This window comes from Dasypus novemcinctus, chromosome 12 (assembly GCF_030445035.2).
Source record: "Dasypus novemcinctus isolate mDasNov1 chromosome 12, mDasNov1.1.hap2, whole genome shotgun sequence".
Taxonomy (NCBI): domain Eukaryota; kingdom Metazoa; phylum Chordata; class Mammalia; order Cingulata; family Dasypodidae; genus Dasypus; species Dasypus novemcinctus.
In genome coordinates, this window is record NC_080684.1 from 85,047,843 (window position 1) to 85,067,897 (window position 20,055).

Genomic DNA, 20,055 nt, shown 5'->3' on the forward strand with positions numbered 1-20,055 from the left:
CAGCACTGCATGTGGGCCAGCTCACCACATGGGTCAGGAGGCCCTGGGTTTGAACCCTGGACCTCCCATGTGGTAGGCAGGTGCTCTTATCAGTTGAGTCAAATCCACTTCCCCATCATAGGGTTTTGAGCCCTACATATATTGAATGTTGGTTGAAAATAAAAATAAAGCCAACCCTGTTAACAAAGAACTATAATTTTTTAAATTACTTTAATCAAAGTACACTTAGAAAGTTATTTTTAAACATACATTTTAAACATATTATTCTGGCAAGCTAGGACATGATTTCAATTTCATCTTTTTTATTTTTAGCATACTTACACTAATGCATCATAGCGCTCTGTAGAGAGATTATAGAATAGCTCTAAATCTGAGTTTCTTACTTGCAGTGAGTCATAGATCTTAGAAGCAGCATGGACATTTTAGTCATATCAAGCCTATTAAGTCATCCATCTACTTTTTACAATATTAATAATCCCACTTCCCAAAGTGCTCTCTAAAAGCCCAATCAGAGGAGTTTTTACATATAAAAAGAAAAAGCCTGAAAGTTTGTGGATTTTCCATGTCATCAGCCCTAAACAATTTCAGTCAGTTTATCTCCCTTTGATTTTTTTTTTTTTTTTTTTTGAGGTACTGTGGCCAGATTGAACCTGGGACCTTGTATGTGAGAAGCCAGCACTCAACCACTGAGCCACATTGGCTCCCCTCAGTTGGTTTTTTCATTTATTTGCTTGTCTGTTTTTGTTTTCAGGAGGCACTGGGGTCCCAACCTGGGACATCCCATGTGGGAAGCAGGCGCTCAACCACTTGGGCCCCATCCGCTCACAATCTCCCTTTGATTTTATAAACATTTCTGAGTGGCTACTATCTACTAAAAAATATTTTTTTGGAAGGCATCTTCTTGGTGCTGGAATGGTTCAGAACTCTTATTAAACATGGACTTCCTTGGTTTTCAGTGACTTAAACCAACATTTAATTCAAACAAAGAAGCAATTTAAATTTGAAGGATATAGATGGAAAGTCTAGAAACCAAGCTTGGAAAAGGAGCAGAAACCAAGAAAAGAACTAGCTGATTATCTGGAATGAATGAGCTCTTACCATTCTTCCTACTTTTGCATCATTCAGCTCAAGTTTCAAAGATCTAGGAGGGAGAGTCTAATCGAACAAAAGTAGACCTTTCCCTTCAGCCTTCATAATTGAAGGGTAGAGCTCACTGATTTATCCTTCCACCAGGGCTGCACACAGTGAGGGAGAGGCACTTCCCCAAGAGGAAACAGAGGTGATATTAGGAAAGGAAAATTGATCGTGGAAGAATGTCCAGTACAGAGACCTGTACTTGACTGTATAGAACAGTATTAGGGCTGGAACAGAAATAGAAAGTTATAGGAACATTCTGACTGGAGAAATTAAAGAAGGATTTAAAAGGCAGGTGAACTACAAATTGGACTTTAAAGGTCAACTAGAGTATTAGCAGGAGGAAAGGGGGATAGCTGTTCAGATACAGGAAAGAGCGTAATAACAGACAGTGCATTATACCAGTTATGAGTACAAGTTGTGTTGTTAGTTTAAAACCTGACACCTGTAACACCTTGACAAATTACTTATTCTTTCTGAATCTGTTTCTCATCTGTAAAATGAGGATATTAATACCTATTTTACAGAATTAGGTTTGTCAGTTTAAATATAGGGCTTCCAGTTAAATTTAAATTTTGGATAACAATGAATACTTCCTTAGTATGAGTATGTCCCAAATATTGCCTGGGACACACTAATAACTAAAAAATTATTTATCATTTATCTGAAATGCAATAAGTGGGGTGCCCCAAATTTTTAGCTGGCAACCCTACACAGAGTTTTTATGAGAACTAAAGTAATTCATGTAAAATGCCCACTGTGATCCTTGGCACAGAGTTGGTGCCCTGTAATAAATAAGTGGGAGTGATCATTTTTGTGTGATTTTAAAAAGGGTTTTGTTATTTTTATATTTTAATAGACGACTTATCCAACAGGTCTGACATTTTAAAAGTAACAATGGTATACAGTTTCCCTTCCTCACCTTTCCCTCAACCAGGCAGTTCTCCTCAGAGGCAACCACAGCAACAAATTGCTTGTTTTCCCTTCTTGAAATATTCTGTGTATTTACAACATACATAGTTACACATCATTCACTTTTTAAAAAATATATTTTTATTGGAGAAGTTGTAAACTTACAGAACAATCATATACATGTGTGGAATTCCCATATAGCACCCTTCCAACTACACTCTACATTTGTCATGGATAATGAGTTGATATCACCAGACTCTTACCACTAACTGTGGTCTGTAGTGTACATTTGGTTTATTTTTTCCATATCCCGCTATTATTAACACAGCACATCTTTGGCATGGATGCAAGAATATTACAATATTGCTGCAAACTATAGGTTATATTACATAGGTTATACTACATGTATTTTTCCCATACTTCTCATCATTCTTATCACCTTGCAATAGTGATGTACATCCATTCTAGTTACAGAAGGACATTCTTGTATTTATATATTTGTGCTATCAACCACAATTCTCATCCACCTCTGGGTTCAATGTGTTATTCAGTCCCTTGATTATTCTCTAGCTTTCCTTCAGTTGACATTTACATCCCTAGACTACCCTTTTCAGCCACAATCCCATTTATAAAACAGCTGCATTAGTTCTACTCACTATAATGTGTTACCATCAGCTCTATCCGTTTTCACACTTTTACTGAAAAGTTAATTAAAACTTCTACATACATTAAGCATCATCACCCCTTCTCAGCCCTCCTTTTGTCTCCTGATAACCTATACTCTAGGTTTTAACTCCATGCATTCATTCTTCCGTCTTTAGTTCATATTAGCGAGACCACTCAATATTTGTCCTTTTGTGTCTGGTTTATTTCACTTAGCATAATGTTTCCAAGGTTCATCCATGTTATCACATGTGTCCCAATTTCATTTCTTCTTACTGCAGCATAGTATTCCATTGTATGTATAGGCCACATTTTTAAAATCCATTCATCAATTGATGGACACTTGGTTTGTTTCCTTCCTTTGGCAGTTGTGAATAACATTGCTATTCATCAGTATGCAAATGTCTGTTCACATCACAGTTTTCAGTTCTTGTGGATATATTCCTAGTAGAGAAATTGCTAGATCCTATGGCAGTTCTTTATTTAGCTTCCTGAGGAACCACCAAATTGTCTTCCACAGAGGCTGCACCATTTTACATCCCACCAACAGAAGGAATGCTCCTGTTTCTCCACATCCTCTCCAGCACTTTTGTTTTCTGTTTTAATAACAGCCACTCGATGTGGTGTGAGATGATATCTCATTGTTTTTTGATTTGTATTTCCCTAGTAGCTAGTGATAGTGAACATTTTTTCATGTGCTTTTCAGCCATTTATATTTCCTCTTTGGAAAAATGTCTATGTCTATTGCCCATTTTTTAATTGGATTGCTTGTTCTTTTATTGTTGAGTCGTATGACCTCTTTATATAGAGTGGTAATTAAACTTTTATCAGATATATGGTTTCCAAATATTTTCTTCCATTGTGTGGGCCCCCTTTTTACCTACTTGACAAAATCCTTTGAATCACAAAAATGTTTACATTTTAGGAGGTCCCATTTATCCATGTTTTCTATCATTGCTTGTGCTTTCTATGTAAGGTTTAAGACTCTATCATATACCAGGTCTTGAAGATGTTTCTCTACATTTTCTTCTAGGAATTTTATGATTGTCAATTTTATATTAGGTCTCTGATCCATTTTGAGTTAATTTTTGTATATGGTGCGAGATAGTGGTCCTCTTTCTTTCTTTTGGATATGGATATCCAGTTCTTCCTGCATCATTTGTTGAATAGACTGTTCTGCCCCAACTGGGTAGGTTTGACAGCCTTGTCAGAAGTCCTTTGACCATAGATGTGAAAATCTATTTCTGAACCATCAGTTTACTTCCATTGGTCTATAATCTATCTTGTTTCAGTACCATGCCGTTTTTACCACTGTGGCTAGATAATATGATTTAAAGTCTGTAAGTGAGAGTCCTCCAACTTCACTTTTCCTTTTTAAGATATTTCTGGCTACTCGAGGCCCCTTACCCTTCCAAATAAATTTGCTAATGGTGTTTGTTTTTCATTTCTTTAAAAATTGCTGGTGGAATTTTTATTGGGATTGCATTCAATTTGTTTATCAATTTGGGTAGAATGGGAGTCATCGTTTTTGTTGTCACTATCATCATAGGCAAAATTCAGAATCCTGAAAATATGTGTGTCCCAGAAGCATTTCTTCCTCAGTAACTGCACCATAGAGTAATTTCCCAATTAGTTTGTGGGCGATATGAGTTATATGTCCTTTCCTCTTGCTGTACCAGCATGGGAGCTGTTCATCATCCTCTTGTATTTGTGCAGTTTCTCTTTCCCTCTGATAGTTTCAGTGTTTCTCTTGTGTATCGATTTCATTTTGAATTTATCCTTTAGCTACTCATAGTTAATGAATATTATTTTCTACTCCCTTTTCTAGGTCAATAATAAAAGTATTAAATGGCTCTAAGCTTGGGATCACTTAAGGATCAAGAACAGAATAAACTGAAACATTGATTGCAGTTTCTTGAATTTGAAGCTGTAAAGCTTAGCAAATATAAATCAAATTATCCCAGCTTAATGACTTTGGCATATGAAATAGAATTGGAATTCTGAACTAATACTTCTTTACTTTTCCTATGTATTAGGCCCATCATACAGCCAGAGAAGACTGACATTAATCACAGAATATGCCCTTTGTTCTTACTTAGAATTTGTAAAAGACATTTTGCTGATACTTTTCATACTTTCCCAAGTAATTTATAACACAATTCTTTTCATCTCCCCTTTAAAACCTAAGTGGCCTTTTCTTCCTTTATGTATGATTATTTCCCCCTTATACAGATATGGAATTTAAATGCTGGGAAACCTCAATTTCACAGGAGAGGAACTTTTCTCATTTGTTGTTTCCAGTGAGCTAGAATGACTGTAGTGCTTTCTGCATGCAAAGACATTAAATATGTAGTTTGTAAATAAAATTACAGGTACAGTTTATTAAACACCATATTCCCAGCCTCAAAAACTGTTCATCTGTTTGCATTCATTACTTCATTTAATTCCCATAATACCCCATGCTATTATTTCTATTTTATGAATGAGGAAACTAAGGCACAGAGAAGGTTAAGTAACTTGCCCAAGATTACACAGCTAGAAAATGATGGAAGCAAAATTCCAGCTCAGGTCATCTGACTCCAAAGCTTGCACTCTCAGTCAATATACTCTTATCATTTTCTTCAAATGAATTGTTAGCGGTATTTCTAGAAAGTTAGTAACAAAACCTTGGAATTTTAAAATTAAAGCCCATTGATAGTTAAAACCTTGGCATAAGAAGACCATATTGAAGAAGGGGCCAGTTGGTTTCTATTGGAAACATGCGATCACATGTAGAAAAAGGTAATAACAAAATTTTTCTACATAAATACTACTCCATTTTGTAGCTTCTTTTTTGCTCTACTCTGCATTCTTCCTTTTTCGTGTCTGATATTATGGAAGTCATTCTTGTTGCCCCAACTTTCAATGACTACTTTCTAGTCCTCATGTCAAGGCCCGGTCTCAAATTAAGGAGCAGACTCAATCCAGCAAGTCCCTTTCGTATCCTGTTTCACCCTTTAAAGCCCGGGACTTTAGGGGAGAGGAGAAATTAAAAAGGGATTTTAACAGAGAAAGACAGTCAAGAAAGACATGTCTCTACTTCTGCCAAGGTGAATGCCAAAATACCACTCATGCTTTAGGAAAGAAAAAATAAGGAAAAAGTAAATGTATGGGTGAGCTTTAGAACTGTAATAATCATAATACCAACACTTTACAGTTAGATGATGCTCTGTTGTTCCAAAGGATTTCATAAATCTTTCTTCTACATCTCATTTAGTTCTCACAGAAGGGCTGCAAGGTAGAATTCCCTATTTTACAGGAAATGAAATAGCTTGCCCAAAGGTACAAAACTAGTAATTGAGAGACCTAGACTAGAACCTGTATCTTTAATCTCTTATGGGTGTTTTCTTCACTGTGTCAATTAAATTTTTTCTTGAAGATGAGCATGAGTCCACGAGTGTGAAATTTTGGTGTTTTCTCATCACCTCATCAGAAACCAAACATTTTATTTAGAAGAGTGGCTAAGGTTTATTGATTGAACCTAAGGAATCTGGTTTCTCTTCTTGAAAGATCTGAAACTTAGATGAGAGGATAGGTTTGTTTTCATATTTGAGAAATGAATTTCTGGTGTGGCTAGGATTTGAAATCATGTGAAAGAGAAAGTATGAGGGCTCCTTTGGACTTCTATTTTATTTCTCATTACATTGAAGGCGATCATGGTGTCTTTCAGAACAGTTAGCTCCATGGTTTAGAAATAACACTAATCATCCTTCATTTGAATCTCTTCCTCTTTAAGTGGATTTTTTTTAGATGTGTGATGTGAGTTTAGTAAATAGGAAGCTTAGGAAATGAATAGCTTAGGAAAACAAGCTATTTTGGGTCTTAGCAAATGTGGGCCTTGGTATCAGTGCTCCTTGCTATCATTTGCTGAGTAATAAAATTGTGTTTTCTAAAAATACATACCAAATTCTTCTCTTAGACATTTGCATTTTCTTTCCCTTTGCTGAGAGACATATACACATATTTTGACCTATATGATACATTTAGAGAGAATTTTCTGAAAAATCTTTTCACAGCTTTACAAGAACTGAATGAAGAGAAGCCACAAAGAAAGTCAAATGATTAATTTCTAGAAAGAGATTATATTTTATGGAATTTAAAAATGTGTCCTCTGTCTGGGGCTATTTCAAATAATTTTATACTTAAGAAATGTAATATTAGAAAGTAAAAGGCTGATATTTGTATTTCTCAGTGTGACACATTCCTCTTCATAGAATAAAATGATGAATGCAAATTGTAAACCCTTTCTACTATCTATGCTTTGCAAAGAAATTTCTGGTTGCTGATTCCTTGTGGTAAAGATCCCAAAGTCATTGAATTTTGGAGCTAGAGAGGGTCTTAGGGTCACTTAGTCCACCCCCTTCATTTAAGTAAACTGTGACCCAGAGGTATAGGTTAAATTAACCAAGCTGAACTAGTGTATTACTGAAAAAAGTTGGGTCCTGGATCCAATTTTGAGAACTTTGCACTAAGCCTAATTCATTAATCTATCAATGAATTGTATTTGTACTACTCCTCAATTCAAAACTGGATTCAAGGTAGCTGTACCAGAGCAGAAAATTCTTTCAACTTTAATAAAAGTTTGGTGAGACAGTATTATTTTTGCACTTTGCAGGTGAGAAAGTGATGCTTGAAGAGATTTAAGCTAGTTAAATCGAGATCATACAACTCTAACTAATGGATTTAGAGCTCAAAAGCCTAAGCCCGTAACCTAGGGAGATAGTCAATGAATAGTGAGCTTCTACTGTACTTAATTGACTGGGTTAGAACTGAGAGGCACAGGCACGAGATACGGGATTCTGGCCCTCATGAGGCTTGTAGTCTTGCCAGAGCCATCCTCCATATACTTGTCCCAAGCCTTTCCTTAAATCCAGATTTAACATGTGACTTAGAGAGTAAACAACACTGTAGTGAAGCTGAAAATCTCAAAGTCTCTATTCTACAATGGCTCCTCATCCCCTTTCCCTTCTCTGTGAGATTTCCCATCAGCATAACAGGCCTCAGCATCTAGGAGATTGGAAGATACCCCAGAGACCTGTCTACATGGTTCATAAATCTTTCCTGCCTTTGGGAGCTATGCAGCCCAGATATTCAGGCCTTCTTTGAAATTTCCAATGAAGGGATTCATTGTAACTGAGGAAATCACGATTTTGCCAATTTTGGGAAATGTGGATGCAATTTTGTTGGTCAGCCATTACTGGCTGAAGCAGTGAGATGATTATTTCCATTTTAGACCCTAGAAACATCCACCTGCTATTAGACAAGTGTGGTTCTCTAGTTTATACAGAATTGGTCCTGAGGACTACTTAGTGCTAATCATCTGAGAGAATGTCTGTTAACATTATATTAATTAGAAAATGGCTGGAGCTAGCTGTTTATCCCTGCGCATAGAGTCAAGCTTTCTTCTGTAAAAGAATGAATGACAGTATCTCTAGATTTATGGTTAAGCAACACTATTGTAATGTGAAAGAATGTGACTCTCACGTCTTTTTACAATAGCATTTACGAAGCGTCCTCTGTCATGAAGCCTTTTTAGCTTTTGGCACATTAAACAGATTTTTGTAGTCACTATAAATGAAGTTAAGAAACAGAGATGGACAGGTTTTCTAGAACCAGTGAAATATGTCATATATAAACCTAGGGTTTCCAATTCCAGGTCCTCTAGAAAGACTGAATTCATTTCCTTTCTTCTTTCTTCAAAAGCTTATCTTGGGCACTGACAGACTGCAGGGAAAGTTTATAAAGGAGATAGAATGTACCTCCCTCCCTTCCTTATACTGTTTTCCACCTTAATATTGTCATAGAAATACTGAATTCACTTCTCAGGAGTTCAGAACAAAACTCCCAATTTCAAAATTGCTATCTTTGCAGCCTATTAACTCCCAAAGTACTACATGTTAGGATTTATTTTAGTTATTTTGCTTAGGTTTTAAAGTATCACTGCTGACTAGTCTGTAAAAAAAAAAAAGTGCTACATTTGAGGATTCGCATTAAATGTACCTCTCAGAACAGGAACTACCAATACATAGAGAATGGACAGATGATCAGATATAGCATCATTTATTTGTTGTGAGAAAATTACAGAAAATAGCATTTGTCCCCTTAAGATGCTTTCCCTGAAGACTGTGACATTCTGGGGCTAGCTGCCAAAGATCCTTGGTTCCTTCGTCACATGGCTAGGCACATGGCAGTGTCTCCTGCTCTCTTCCTTCCCTTCCAGGCTCATGTTCCCTCTGGCTTTCTTTCTCTCTGTCTGAATCTCATTCTGATATAAAAGACTCAGAAATAGGAGTAAGGTCCATCCAGATTGAGCTGGGTCACACCTTAGCTGAAGTAGCTCCATCAAAAGGGCCTCTTTACAATGGGTTCACACCCACAGGAATGGATTAGCTTTAAGAACATGTTTTCTGGGGTACATACAACTTTAAGCTACCACACTCCACCTTCTAGACCCTGAAAAGACATGTTCTTTCTATATACAAATGCTTTCATTCCATCACAGTATCCCAAAAGGCTTAATTCTTTTCAGAAACAATGCTAAGTACAAAGTCTCATCAAAATTGGTTATTGGTGTACTCTGTCCTGGGTCACAATTCCCTTCTGCCTGTGGACTTGTTAAACCTAGAGAACAAGTTATCTGCTTCTGATTTACAATGGAAGGACAGGCATAGCATAAACATTCCCATTCCCACAGGGAGAAATTGTAAAGAAAACAGGGGTCATGGGTCCCAAACAATTCTGAAACCCAGCAGGGCATTTACATTAGATTTCAAGATCTGAGACTCATCTATGAAATGATGTTTTGTCCTCTGGCACTGAAGAAGCAGAAGCCCCACTCCTTACAAGTGCTCACACAGTGGCAATGCTCTCTCTGAACACTGGAGTGAAGGCTGCACCCTCTCCAAGCATCAGGATGGCAACTGGGTTATCCATGAACACCTCTGTCCTTTGCCATGCCTTTTATCCATGAGTCCCCACCCACCAAAGGGTGAGGCTCAATGCCCTACTGGCACGAGAGGTTTACCTGATTACTTAATCAAGTAAACCTCTGAATCCAATATAATCTAATAAGCCCAGAGGAAAAGATCAGTTTACAAATATAATCCAATATTTCTTTTTGGAATTCATCAATAATATCAAACTGCTACACCAGAGTACATGTTCCATATATAGTTTGGAAATCTCAAGATCATCCCTTTCAGGTTCTGCCTTCCATGTGCATCAGAACTCAATTTTACCAAGTTCTCTGCCCCTTTAAAACAAAGATTGTCTTTTTTTTTTAAAGATTTATTTATTTATTTATTCCCCACCCCCCCTGCCCCAGTTGTCTGTTCTCTGTGTCTATTTGCTGTGTGTTCTTCTTTGTCCACTTCTGTTGTTGTCAGCGGCATAGGAATCTATGTTTCTTTTTGTTGTGTCATCTTGTTGTGTCAGCTCTCCGTGTGTGGGGCGTCATTCTTGGACAGGCTGCACTTTCTTTCACACTGGGCGGCTCTCCTTACAGAGCGCACTCCTTGTACGTGGAGCTCCCCTACGCGGGGACACCCCTGCGTGGCAGGGCACTCCTTGCGCGCATCAGCACTGCACGTGGGCCAGCTCCACATGGGTCAAGGAGGCCTGGGGTTTGAACCGTGGACCTCCCATGTGGTAGACGGACGCCCTAACCACTGGGCCACTAACTGAAGTATCCTCATCAAAAGGTCCTCCTTACAATGGATTCACCCCACAAGAATGGATTAGCTTAAGAATTTCTGAGGTGCATACAGCTTCAAACAACCACAGCATCCAAAAAATAAATAAAACTAGAAACTGTTAAAAGTGGTCAAATTGGAAAGCAGGACTAGGGTCAAGAAGGGGATAGGGTTGGCAACTGTTGATTTTCATTATACAGTAATCCCTTTCGTACTTTGAGATTTTTAAAAACTAATTAGTGGGAAGTGACTGTGGCTCAATCAGTTGGGCTCCCATCTACCATATGGGAGGCCCTGAGTTCATATCCCAGGGCCTCCTCGTGAAGGCAGGCTCGCCTACACACTGTGGAGCACCACCCAGCCCACAAGCGCCACAGAGAGCCAACTCAGCAAGATGACGCAACAACAACAACAACAACAACAAAATGGAGACAAGTAAAAACACAGAAGAGCACGCAGTGAATGGACACAGAGAGCAGACAGCATGCAAAAGAAGCCATGAGGGGGGGATAAAAAAAAACACTAATTAGCCCTTCATCCAATTTATAAAGAATGTTTTGCACAAAGAGCAAATATATGATCTAGAATATATTTTTGAGAATAATCTATAGATATCCTGTCAAAGTGCCTTAGAACTGTGGACTAGGAAGTAAAATTGGGCTTTTTCTTAGTCTATAACTATTACTGTTAATAGAAATATGAAATTGCAGTAAAAGCATTCATTGAGCAGCTAATATACTTAAAGTCCTTATTCTAGTTTATATAGGAGATACAAAGTTGGCTACAATTTGATCCCAGTCTTCAAATATGTTACAGTCTAGTTGAGGGTGATGGATATGAGGTAGAAATCTAAATACAGAGGAGAAGGAACTGATATTTTCTCTGTCTTCATTAGGAGCTTAGTACTTTACTTCCTATTTTTGATGGTAGCATGTACCATAAAAGATAAGAATAGATTGCCGTGTGGGTTCAATGGATAGAAAAAATGTATTTAATTGTCAGAATAAAGAAATGCTTCATGAAGCAAAAAGAATTTGAAGTGGCCCCTGAAAGCAGAAAGAGATTTCTATAGACAGAGGCTTTAGTATATTTGCCGATAGGGAAACTCATGGTTGAAGCTCTCCTTTTTTGTTGTTTCTCTTTTATAAGCACTTACTAAAATCTGTGCAAGATAGATACAAATCTAAAATCAATTTTAAAATATTGTTTGCTCAGCTGCTGGAAGATCTTTTATTAAATGTACAGTGCTGTTTTCCAGGTTACTTTTATTTAAATTACTTTCAACTTTACTCATACTGCAGAATCATGATGAAGAGAAGAAAATTCAAATGTCACATGAATTTTTGTAGCTATTTTTTATTTTTTTTAATTATCCAGTATATTTTGCACATCTTTACGAATCTTTTTAGCATCCCTCCTTAATGTAACTTATTTGATTAGTTTCCTTGGGATTAGTTGCATATCAATCATTGAGGCCCAAAAGGGTTATATTTTATTTTAAAGAAATTCAGTTTGAAATCATGACATCTTCACCATCTTGCCTTGTTTTTCAGAGCTTTGTGTTTTGACCCAAAGACTCATCTGTTACTAGAGGAAGAACTGAGGATCTCAACTTATTATAAATAACATCAAAACCCTATAATAATTAACAAATACATAAACAATCAAAAGTACAAAATAGACATAAAGGGTTTTATAGAGTGAAGTCATTTTGTCTCCTTCACTTGTACTAAAGGTGAAGATTGTGCTGAAGGATTCATTTGAAAACAGCCCACAGATCAACTTCTCCATTTAGGAAAGTTTATAAAAGCTCTTGTTTTACATTATCTCCTACCTTGTCATTTTAGACATTAATGAACAGCTTACTGCCAAAAGTTCCAGACCATTATATCATACTTTATGAAAGTATATTTTCTATTCTTTTAGGTCAGAGGAAGAAAAATACCTTAGATATTAGGGAATCTAAATGTGATCTTGATGTTTACCATAAAAAAAAAAAGGTACATTCTGCAATTTGGAACTGTTTGATTTACACATTTTATGATTTGCGTTAATTTTTTAAATCTTTTATTTTTAATTGAGTAATATCTGTGGTTTAATGCCTGTAGTCTTTATGATTTAAGTCTTGATTACTGAACTCTAAATATTTATTTTCCTACAGTTTAAAATTATAAAAGTGGCTTTAAACTTATAAATACATATTTATTGTGAAAAACATACAAAAGATAATGAATAAAACAAAATCTACACATAACTTTACAGCTCAGAGATAACTTGTGTACCCATTTGAAGGCTTCTCTTCCTATTATTTTTTTTTTCCTGGTCATATAAATGCCCGGATGTTTTAAAGTGTACTTCAGATATATTTGTATCTGTATCCTTTTATCTATTTTCCTCACTTTTTCATTGTATTTTGAGCATTTTCCCCTTGTCATTAAATATTCTCTAAAGGGAGAATGACCTGCATGCCTCTTTTATGTTGCTTTTTTTGTGACTTCTTATACTGTCTTCTAGCTTTAAAAATTATTAAAAGTCTATACAGTTTGTAATTATTTAGTAATCAAAAGTGCCTGACTATGACAAACAGCACATAAATAAATTGCACTTCTTTTTATTAGTCTATTTAGGTAGACATTTCTTTTTATGTTAAGTAATGGCTTTTACCTGGTCTGAAATAATAGAACATGGAAATATTTGCTAAATCCAAACAACAGCCTGTATTTGTGGCCACTTGGATCTGGGTGGAATTAGAGACCAGTTAAGAGCAAGAATTGGTATTGCATCTTTACCATTACTAAGTACTCTCTATGACTAAGTGCTCCATCTCACTGAACCTCTCTTTCAGGTTGCAGTAAAGATTATATGAAATCATAGATAGAAAGTGAATATTACAGCACCCATGGGCGGTATTGAATGTTCTTGTTAATTTTGTTGTTGTTGTCACTGTGAGGTCTTTGGCCACTGAACAGAACAAGAGAGGCTAGCCTTTGTAGGTGTTGAAAGGCATCAAAACTTTTCCCTACCCAGTTGAAGTAACTGGCATGGAATGAAAAGCTAACTAACCATTCTTATTCTTTTTTTTTTTTTTTTCCATTTAGGTTTTTTTTTTATTGACTTTGTAATAATATTACATTAAAAATATATATATATGAGGTCCCATTGAACCCTACCACCCCCACCCCACCTCTCCCCACCCCAGCAACACTCCCTCCCATCATCATGACACATCCATTGCATTTGGCAAGTACATCTCTGGGCATCCCCGCACCCCACGGTCCACACCATGGCCTGACCAGCAGAAAGGCATCTGTGTTCTGTCCGATCTGAGAAACTCAGTCTCACAAGTACCTTCAGACTTTGCAGTGGGGCAACTGTGTGCAGGTGTTTGAAAAGTTCACTGCTGTGTCCACGGTGTTAAACAGCAGTGCCTGGCACTCACTGTCATGCATGCTGGGTCCCTAGGAGCTGACTTTCTTCTCATTAGTCTATAGCTAGATGTTCTCTGTGTAAATGCTAGTGTTGCTTTAATAAATCATTGCGGATGATAATAACAATGACTCCATTTATCAAGTGCTCTGTGACAGCTAAGAGCTTTTCATGCATTAATACATTTAATCCTCACGGCTGCTCTGTGAGGCTGTTGTTATCATCCCTATTTTATACATGAGAAAACTAAGGTTCAGAGAGGTTCCCTGTCAGCAAATAAGAATTTGAATGCTGGTCTGTTTGACTCCAGAATCTGAACTTGTAGAAGCTAAGCGATAGTGCTTTTGCTTCACAATTACCGCGCAGCCTCACTTGCTCATTCAGCCTGTATTTGTCGAGGGCTTACTGTGTGCAAGGCACTTTTCTAAATGCTGAGGTTGTAGCATGCAAAGCCCCTCCCCTCCTAAAGCTTACCTTTTACTATGCTAAATTTTTTGTGTACGTTTCACTCCTATAATAGATGTCTCTGTAAGGCAGTGACTGGGTCTTATTCTTAAGTTTTAGGGATTTAACTAAAATTTTATCCACAGCTAAGAATAATTCCTGGGTTTATGGAAGGATATTTCTACAAAAATTTTGGATGCTAGGGCATTTATTTTAGCCCTGGCATTTAGCCCCTCCAAACTCCTAAAATTGGAAATGTTCTTAGTGATTACTTTCAGTAGTGTTTAGAGATTTATTATTGTTAATGACAGAGCTACTTTTTTAAAAAAAAATTATTTATTGAAGTGTATCACTCATACATAAATAATAAGTGTATAATAATAGTTGTGAACTTACAAAGCAAACATATATAACATCATACAGGTAAACCTTTTTAACTAATGATTAAAGAGCATTGTCAAAATATTACTACTAACCAAAGTATTTTCCCCCAACCAACCCCATTATTATTATCTTTACATCATTTATATATGAACATACATAAACAATTAAGTGTACAGTAAAAGTTGTGAACTTACAAAGCAGACATGCATAACATCATACAAGGGGTCCCATACATAAACCCTCTACCACACCTTGCATTGTCGTGAGGCATTTGTTACAAATTATGAAAGAATATTGTCAAAATCTTTCTACTAATCATAGTCCTTATCTTACATTTGGTGTGTTTTTTCCCCAACCCACCCTATTATTATTTTTAAAATATATTTTTTATGACAGAAGTTGTAAACTTATCAAACAATCATGCACATGTGCAGAATTCCCAAACAACACTCCTCCATCAACACACCACAATGTGGTGCAAGAGTTGCTGTGGATAAGATAATGTCATCTGATAGTTACCATGTCCATAGTGTACATTTGGCTCACATTTTCCATACTGCCTCATTATCAACACAGTACATCTTTCGCATAGATGCAAGAATATTATATTATTACTGCTAACCACAGTCCATAGGTCACTCCAGCTGTATTTTTCCCATGCTTCTCCACATTCTCATTTCCCAACAATTTGCTCTAGCTCACAAAAGACACTCTTTGCATCTGTACCATCAACCAGAATTCTCATCCACCTCTTGGTTTACCGTGCTGTTCAGTTCGTAGATTATTCTCTAGCATTCTGTCATTTGGCATTTACATACCTAGACTACCATTTTCAGCCATATCCCCATTTATAAACTAGCTGTTACTATGTGTTACCATCCACTCTATATATTTCCACATTTTTACAGTGAAGCAAATTAAAACTTCTACATACATTAAATGTCAGTAGTCCTCCTAGTCCTTTCCTTATCTCCTTTAAGAATCTACCACATACCACAAGGCCTTGAAGATATTTTCCTATAATTTCTTCTAGAAGTTTTATGGTTCTTGCTTTTATTTTTAGGTTTTGAGTTAATTTTTTAATAAAGTGTGAGATAGGGGTCCTCTTTCCTTATTTCAGCTATGGATGTCCAATTCTTTCAGCACCATTTGTTGAATGGACTGTTCTGCCTGAGCTGTGTGGGTTTAGCAGACTGGTCAAAAATCACTTGACCATGCATGTGAGGGTCTGTTTCTGAACCATAAATTTGGTTCCATTGGTCTATGTGTCTGTTTTTATGCCAGTACCATGCTGTTTTTACCACTATAGCTAGGTAATATGATTTAAAGTCTGGAGATGAGGGTTCACTTTTCCTTTTTATGATGTTTCTGGCTATTCAGGACTCCTTACCCTTTCAAATAAATTTGATGATCATGTTTTCAATTATATTTTTTAATGCTGGTAGAATTTTTATTGGGATTGCTTTGAATCTGTATATCAATTTGAGTAGAATTGACATCTTAATGATATTTAGTCTTCCAATCCATGAGCATGGAATATTCTTCCTATTATTTAGGGCTTTTTTTGAATTATTTAACTTTGAGTTGCAGTTTTCTGAATACAAGTGCTTTACGTCATTGGTTAAATTTATTCCTGACTATTTGAGTTTTATCGGTCATATTTTATTTTCACCACTCTTTTGACACTTTTAGTTACTTTTATTGACATAATCTTCATTTCTAGACTCTCTTCCAGGCCCCTCTCTCTTCTGTCTTTTATTTTCAGGCTCTAGCACACCCTTTAGTATTTCCTGAAAATCTGGTCTTTTGCTTAGAAATTCTCTCAGTTTCTGTTTACCTGTGAATATTCTAATCCCGCTGTCATTTTTGAAAGACAGTCTTGCTGGATATAAGATTCTTGGCTGGAAGTTTTTCTCTTGTAGTATCTTAAATATATCAGATCACTGTTTTCTTGCCTCCATGGTTTCTGGTAAGAAATCAGCGCTTAATCTTATTGGGTATCCTTTATATGTTGTGCATTGCTTTTCTCTTGCTATTCTCAGAATTTTCTCTCAGTCTTTGGCATTTGACTTTCTGATGAGTATGCATCTCTGAGTTAGTCTATTCAGATCTTTTCAGATGGTGGTATTTTGTGCTTCTTGGACATGGATCCAAGAAGGATCCTTCAATAAGATTGAGAAATTTTCATCCATTATTTCTTCAAATATTCCTTCTGCCCCTTTTCCCTTCTCTTCTTCTGGAATACCCATGACATGTACATTTGCATGCCTTTTGCTGTCATTTAGTTCCCTGAGACCTTGTTCAATTTTTTTCCATTCTTTTTTTCATCTCTTCTTTTGTATGTTCACTTTCAGAGGCCATTTCTTCAAGCTCACCAATCCTTTCTTCTGCCTCCTCAAATCTGCTGTTATATGAATCCAATATTTTTTAAATTTCATTGATTGCAACTTTCATTCCTATAAGATCTGCTATTTTTCTATGTATGCTTTCAAATTCTTCTTTGTGCTCATCCAGTGTCTTCTTAATATCCTTAATCTCTTTAGCCATCTCATTGAATTTATTAAGGAGATTTGTTTGAACATCTATAATTAGTTGTCTCAACTCCTTTATGTCATCTGGAAACTTATCTTTTTCCCTTAACTGGGCCATAGCTTTCTGTTTTTTGGTGTGGATTGTAATTTTTTGTTGGTGTCTTGGCATCTGGCTTACTAGAATATTTATTCTGAGTGCAGTTTTTGTCTTTAGTTTAGGGCTTCCTATCGTTTCTCCCTTGCTGGTTGTGCAGTAGGAGCCAAGCATGTAGTTGGTGCTGTAAGCTGTGGAAGCTCAAGCTGCCCTCATTGCACCAGGGACCAATGAAGCTTCTTCCAACTTTCTCCTTTGCCAGGGGTAGGGACAAAGTCACAGCTATGGGGACTAACCCATGTGCAGGCCTAGACTGTAGTTGCCCAGAGAGACTGATGAAGCTTCATATTCCTTTCTCCCCTGCCTGGAGCAGTGATGGAGCTGCAGGTGTGGGCAGCAATCTATGCAGTACAGGTCCAAGATGACCACAGTTGCCTTGGTAGACTTCTGATTTTCAGTCTATGGTAGCCAAAGTTCCCTGCAGTTACCTATACAGGCTGGTGCAGGGCTCCTCAGCCTCCTCCTTGCCAGACACGGGGCTGAAGCCTAAGCAGGCTGTAGGCTGAATTGGGGGAAAGAAACTGGTTCCTGCTGTCACTGAGAGTTTCAGTCAGCCCGCCTCCCCTCAGGCTGGGGGCAGAGTCAAAATGGTGCTAGTGGCCTCTTTCTGACTTGGGCTGGTTCACACACCCCTGTTCCCAGGGTTATCTCTTAACCAGCCAAGTCTCCCAATCAGCAGCCAAATGGGCAGCCAACCCTCTCCTCCTCCCCTGTTTCTGGGAAATGGAGCCTCCAATTCCCATCACAGAACAGCTCCTGGGGTGGTTTGTGCCACCAGAGTAGGATGATCACTGGCCTCGCAGCTTGGCCAGTAATTTCCCAGAGAAGCTGATGCAGGTCACTGCAGCTTCCTCCCTGCTGGAGGTGGCACTGGGGCCTAGGCTAGACCTGCAATATGATCTGGATGGGAAGAAGCTGGTCTCCACCAGCACTGAGAATTTTAGTCTGCCCCACTTCCCCTTGTGCCAGGTGCAGAGTTAAGATGGCGGCTCCTGGCCTCTTTCTGACTTGGACAGGCTCAAGCTTTAGCTATTCTCAGGATTATACTGTAGCCCACTGAATTTCCTCATCAATAGCTGAAATTGGTGCCCAACCATCTCTTCCTCCCCTGTTTTTGGGAAGTGGAGTTTTCAATTCCAGCCACGGAGCAGCTCCCAAGGTGGCTTGTACCTCCCGTGGAGGATGGGCACCAGCCTCTGTGGCATAGAGTGCTCTACTTATGAGTCTTCTCTGCAGATGGGAAGTATCCTCCTTCCATTCCTTCAAGGATGTTTCAGGATGCTCTTCTGGTCTCCTGGAACCCCCAAACAAGTGCTTCAGCTAGCTCCAGATAGCGCCGGTGTTTACTAACTGCCCTATAGCAGGAGCTGATGTGTTGAATGTCACTTTTTATCAGTGTGGAAGTTGAAAATAATTTTCATTGTCCTTGGGTGGAGCCTAAATGGTTAAATTCTTTACCCAGAAATTACCAATAAATACTATGAAATATGTGGCATTATTAAAAAAAAAAACACAGTAGATTCCTTATTTTTGCATTGGAAATACTGAATGCAATATTGCAAAATAATGACAACTGAATATCCTTCATCCCAAAAGGAGAAAATGGCCCTCATTTTTTTTAAGTAATTTGATCAAGAGGGAAGATTATTGGCAAACCAGCTGGCTGTTCATTTTGGATTTTGACATTGCTTCTCCTTGGGACCCTGATGCTGGGTTCTCTGATAATCAGTGCAAACTCCATGAATATCTTTCATTTCTCTAGAAGGAGGTGTGGATTTGCAAGGCTACCAGCTGGATATGCAAATACTACCTGACGGCCCAAAGAGTGATGTGGACTTTTCAGAGATTCTTAATGCAATCCAAGAAAGTAAGTCTCACTCAAATTTTAAATTCACCATAAAAGGAAAAACTATAATAATACTTGGGAGGGGTAATAAAACTAGAAACCTTAGATGCCTTGCTGTGAAAAAATAAATAAAATGAATTATTTAAAAGAGATACTGTGCAAAATAATTTTGAGAATAGATGGTCAGTGATATTGGGGTTTAACTTGTGAAATGGAATCACATCATATTAGGGTGTTTGAAGAAGCCATGTAGAAAAACTAGTGGAATTATATATTCTGTATATTTAGTGTGGTATAACAGTAACTAAATTGTTCTTGTATTTTTTTAGATTCTTTGGTTAATCATAATCAAATTAAGAAAAGTCTTTAAGAAACCAGAATACTGTTCCTCCTTTTAAATATAAGGAGTAAGAAGTAAATGTTAGTAGAATACATTGGAATCAGGAATTTATTCTCCAAAATGAGTATCTGGAGTAATTTATAGTAGCCAAGTCCTAGAAGTGCAGCCCTCCTTTCTGAGCATTTTGATTAATCAAGGTTTGGTCTTCTCAGACTATTTTATTTGTGTTTTATAGTCTTCACTTGTAAAAGTATCATGATCCGTGCATTTACCAAAGTTAGAAATTTGCAATGTGTATGAGTGACACGGTATCATATTCCAAGTCATTAAAATTTGTGTTAATATCAATCACTAATTCTAGGTAATGATACTTCCTTGAAATAGAGAATACTATGGTATAATATTGGATTTGAGGGATTGAGAGTTGAAAAGCATTGTATAAAAAAACACTGAATTATTTTTGTGCTACTCTCAGTTTTGAGACCTTGAAT

At 37.2% G+C, this 20,055-nt stretch overlaps 1 protein-coding gene across 3 annotated transcripts in view; it reads left to right on the forward strand.

The window, feature by feature from the left end:
• LOC101436104 (anoctamin-4) overlaps positions 1-20,055 on the forward strand; it is a 336,425-nt gene that overhangs the window by 146,663 nt on the left and 169,707 nt on the right. For 2 of the 3 annotated variants that reach the window (XM_058308604.1, XM_071219030.1), the window contains exon 3: positions 19,141-19,245. The exons of the other annotated variant lie outside the window; for it this stretch is intronic. In XM_058308604.1, coding sequence (XP_058164587.1) covers positions 19,141-19,245 — 105 coding nt within the window. The remainder of the gene's footprint in view (positions 1-19,140; positions 19,246-20,055) is intronic. 3 annotated transcript variants of the gene reach the window in all.